This window comes from Triticum aestivum, chromosome 3A, assembly GCF_018294505.1.
Source record: "Triticum aestivum cultivar Chinese Spring chromosome 3A, IWGSC CS RefSeq v2.1, whole genome shotgun sequence".
Taxonomy (NCBI): Eukaryota; Viridiplantae; Streptophyta; class Magnoliopsida; order Poales; family Poaceae; genus Triticum; species Triticum aestivum.
The window spans coordinates 656,600,119-656,604,800 of NC_057800.1; the positions used below are offsets into that span (position 1 = coordinate 656,600,119).

Genomic DNA, 4,682 nt, shown 5'->3' on the forward strand with positions numbered 1-4,682 from the left:
TAGGTTTTTACCTCCATCGTGAGGGGCCGAACCTGGGTAAACCCTTGCGTCTCTCAATTCTGACCAACCCCTCTCATGCTACCACATGGATGCGTTGGCCTCACGACTAAGTCGTGACACGAAGAACATCTGCCATGACAAATCCACGACACCTGGGTTCTTTCGGGTATACAAATTTTCCCGCGCACTAATTCTGAAGTCTAATGGTTGTTGACGGGCTAGGTTCTTAGGTGTCTTTGAAGCTGTAGAACTTTCGACACAACTGTTAGTTTTCCATGGCGCGCCTATAAATAGTCCCCAACACCCTTGTGATTTTGGTAGATTCCCAAGTGTTGTTTTGCAAAATACATTGTGACTTACCCATTTTTCTCGGTACAAGAATCCTAAGTGAGGAAAACCTAAGCAAGAAGAATCCAAGTTGTGATTGAGAATCATAGAAGAACACCTTTGAACCTAAAAACCCCGCTTATTACTCTTGAAAATTTAGCATCTTCAAAATGTTAGGCATCAATTTGTGGATTTTCCACAAACTAGGTTGTGTCGGTGCGGAGTTCACTGCAAGTGGAAGTGTAGCTTACCTCCAAGGAAGTGAATATCAGGATACATTCTTTGGAGCTTCGGTTATCCCTAACCTTAGCTCTTTACTTGTGGTTTAATTTTGTGTGGCAAGCCATTCGTGGGAAGCTTCTGACCGCGGACCAGTTCCGTAAGCGTAATGGCCCCGGAGAATACCAATCATGTGTTGTTCAACTGTCACCTTGCTAACCTATTCTGGAACGGCATCAGATCGTGGTTGGGTGTGAATTGGTCTCCCTCCTCTTTTCTGCACCTCCGGTCCTTCAGTCCTTGTCTAATTCTCTTGCTGGGCAAAAGAGACGCCTATTTTGGTTCGGGTTTTCGGCTATGTTGTGGGTGTTATGGATTACTAGGAACAAATTTACTATCGAAAACATCTTTCCTTCTAAACATGTTCACTGCTTGTTTAAACTGATTTCCTTTTTCAGCAGTGGAAATTATTGACTAAGGAGAATGATAGCGAGGCAACGAGTGTGCTGATCTCATGTGTGCACTACAACTCTACGGCGTCTTCTTTGCTTCGGATCGACCAAGCTGACGATGGTTGATGTTGTGTAATCGTGTTTCTTTAAAACTCTCGCTGCGTGTATTTTCGGTTGCTAATCCTAGACATTGATGTTATGTTCAAACTCTGGCTTATGGCTTTATCTATAAAGTTGAACTATGGCCTTTTCTCTTAAAAAGTAAAAAAGATAACATTGTGTCTCTTGACACTTGAGAGAGGTAGGTGAAGGCGAGCAATACCGCGGCAGACTACCCCGCCGGCGGCGAACGGCTAGGCGGCCAGCCGGTGCAGTTACAATCGAGCATGCACCCCGCCCCCCGTGACTGCCATTAATGCCGTCTTTGATCCTCTCGACCGGCGCAACGGGCTACGTCGTCATCCGCCATGATCGAGTATCACCAGTAACTGCATCTACCGATTCTACGGCGGCGCAGCGTCCATAGAACGGCACACCTACGGTCAGCAGACTATCACGGCGATCCGATCCAACGACGAAGGAATGAATCAGGCCTGCACCTCGGCCACGAACCGGGAATGGTCAGTGAATCTGCCCTGAATCTTCGTGGCCGCCCAATACCAGCGCCGCCGCACGCAACTTGGCAACCGCCCCGAGCAGAATCTGACACCCCGTCCGGTCAGCTTTCTGTTACCGCCATTTAAACCTCCTCGTGTCTTTCCCGCCGCAAACCAATCCATCGCTCTCCTTCTGCTTGCTTACAAAGCTTCTCAGTGCTGCTCATCAGATGACGAGGGACGACCCGACCTATAAATACACCTCCTCTCTTCTCCTCCACCCTCATAGATCTCACACTCCAAGCTAGCCAACACCAGCTACTGCTCGGTGAACTAGTTTGGTACGTAGCAGCTAGCACGATGGGGCAGCTTAGCAAGAACCTTCTGGTGGCGTCCATGGTGGCGGCCGTGCTGGCCGTGGCGGCGGTGGAGCTGTGCGGCGCCATCCCGCTGGAGGACAAGGACCTGGAGTCGGAGGAGGCGCTGTGGGACCTGTACGAGCGGTGGCAGACCGCGCACCGCGTGCCCCGCCACCACGCCGAGAAGCACCGCCGCTTCGGCACCTTCAAGTCCAACGCCCACTTCGTCCACTCCCACAACAAGCGCGGCGACCGCCCCTACCGCCTCCGCCTCAACCGCTTCGGCGACATGAGCCAGGCCGAGTTCCGCGCCACCTTCGTCGGCGACTTCCGCCGCGACACCCTGGCCACGCCGCCGTCCGTCCCCGGATTCATGTACGCCGCCGTGAACGTGTCCGACCTGCCGCCGTCCGTGGACTGGCGGCAGAAGGGCGCCGTGACGGGCGTCAAGGACCAGGGCAAGTGCGGTAGCTGCTGGGCCTTCTCCACGGTGGTGTCCGTGGAAGGCATCAACGCCATCCGCACGGGCAGCCTCGTGTCCCTCTCGGAGCAGGAGCTCATCGACTGCGACACGGCGGACAACGAAGGGTGCCAGGGCGGGCTCATGGACAACGCCTTCGAGTACATCAAGAGCAACGGCGGGCTCATCACCGAGGCTGCCTACCCGTACCGCGCCGCCCAAGGCACCTGCAACGTCGCGAGAGCGGCCCAGAACTCCCCCGTGGTGGTGCACATCGACGGGCACCAGGACGTGCCGGCCAACAGCGAGGAGGCGCTGGCCCAGGCGGTGGCGAACCAGCCCGTGTCCGTGGCCGTCGAGGCCAGCGGGAAGGCGTTCATGTTCTACTCCGAGGGGGTCTTCACCGGCAGCTGCGGCACGGAGCTGGACCACGGCGTCGCGGTGGTCGGGTACGGCGTGGCAGAGGACGGCAAGGCGTACTGGACGGTGAAGAACTCGTGGGGGCCGTCGTGGGGGGAGCAGGGCTACATCAGGGTGGAGAAGGATTCCGGCGTCGCGGGCGGGCTCTGCGGCATCGCCATGGAGGCGTCCTACCCCGTCAAGACCGACAGCAAGCCCAAGCCCACGCCGACGCCCAGGCGCGCCCTCGGAGCCAGGGAGTCACAGTGATGCGGCGGAATTATTGCTACTACTACTATCGTTCCTAGTTAAATTAAGGGTGAAATAAGTTAAGATTGAATTAAATGGTTCTGCGTGGGCACGCGGCAAGAATTAAGTGTCACGTGGGACAAGGTCGATCGATATCTATTTGGATTTTCTGAATGTAATGTAAAATATAATGTGATGTAATGTATTGCTGGTTACAGTGTATGAAAGCTTGCTAATATATTGAGTTCTGTTCAGAGATGAAGTTGTTTGAATTTTTTTGAATTTATTTGCTTTTGCGGGTAAGGCAACATGCATGAGTTGGGCTAAAAAGATAGTTCGGCTGTATTTTGTCCTTTTATTGGGAAGTTCTTTCAACCTTTAAGGCCCATTTTGTAAAACTTTCATTGTTGGGCTTGATGGGCTTCAGCAAATTCCACTTGGATGCCATTGCATTTTGGTGCCCGCTACTTGGGCGTAAATCCCGAGGATAGTTTACACAAATAAGTTTCATCCAGAGTTATAATCATTCGAAAAGAAGCTACTATCATCATTGAGGAGCGCATAATCTAGAAGTCGTGTTTGGTTACCACTCGCGTCGGGCATGCACAAGATTAATGTCGATGCAACAGCGCCCCGCTCAGCTCGGAGTTGAAAGGGGGCATGTGCAGCTATGGACCTGTTCTTTTCAGCTGTAGATTCCTGCATATGTGGATTTTGCTGGGCCGCAAAGTGAATTAGATGTGTCTAGAATCCCTTAGAACTACGGTCCAGTTCTTTTTGGCTACTTCAATCTTACCTTGTTGTCTGACGAAATGTCTATAATACCCCTATCAACGACATCGCAAATTCTATAATACCCCTGGAGGACTAGTTGCTAGGTTAATCTATGGGTGAAATTAGTTCTTTTGTATTTTGCTTCTAAAAACAAAGAATCTGCTACAAAAGCCAAAAAGAATGGATCCTATATGTCGCGACGAAAGTGGAGGTTATTTCGGATACTCGGTAAGAATAAACAAAGAAATGTCATAGTGGATGATGTCATTAACTCTCTATCTTCACTTAAATCTGGTACATGTATTATTGGGTTGTCCACATTCATGAAGAACACTTGCTTATAAGGCTCTCTGCTCAAGAGTCTGATTCTGAAGAAAATCAACATGGACCAACACAAATTTGGCATGGTGATCTCCAAGCACGATTGGAATGGGACAGATTTTGAAGCCCGCACTTTACAAAAACTTCTTCCAACCTCAACATGGGACATCATATGTGGTTTTATATCAACCCTTCCATGATTGTGCATCCACAAACAACAGGATTGAATAAATATCTCTCTTGATTCTAGAAAAATAAAAGATAAATCAAGTGGGTCCTCTAACAAAAAGTTATGCGATCGATGGGGCGTCATTCAGTTTATCATCCGCCATGCTACTAATGCTATTGGCAAAGATCATGAATGGAAGCACGGGGGTGGAGGCGGTAGGGTGAGGTGGGGCACTCGCCCTACCTTGATTTCTGGCGATTGTGTACTTACGTATACAAATCTATCGATCGCTAAAAATCACGATGAACCATTTTACTGGGACGTGAATCTTGTACACCTTATTGGGTCGTTGCAACT

At 50.5% G+C, this 4,682-nt stretch overlaps 1 protein-coding gene across 1 annotated transcript; it reads left to right on the forward strand.

Moving 5' to 3' along the window:
* The first annotated feature begins 1,304 nt into the window (after positions 1-1,304).
* LOC123058976 (cysteine proteinase EP-B 2-like) lies at positions 1,305-3,283 on the forward strand. The gene has a single exon (XM_044481642.1). The coding sequence runs from the start codon at positions 1,955-1,957 to the stop codon at positions 3,080-3,082; it is 1,128 nt and encodes a 375-aa protein (XP_044337577.1). The 5' UTR covers positions 1,305-1,954; the 3' UTR covers positions 3,083-3,283.
* Positions 3,284-4,682: the final 1,399 nt, after the last annotated feature.

Excerpts from the sequence above, each read along its gene's own strand:
- LOC123058976 (XM_044481642.1), top strand. The coding sequence starts at position 1,955 with ATGGGGCAGCTTAGCAAGAACCTTCTGGTGGCGTCCATGGTGGCGGCC.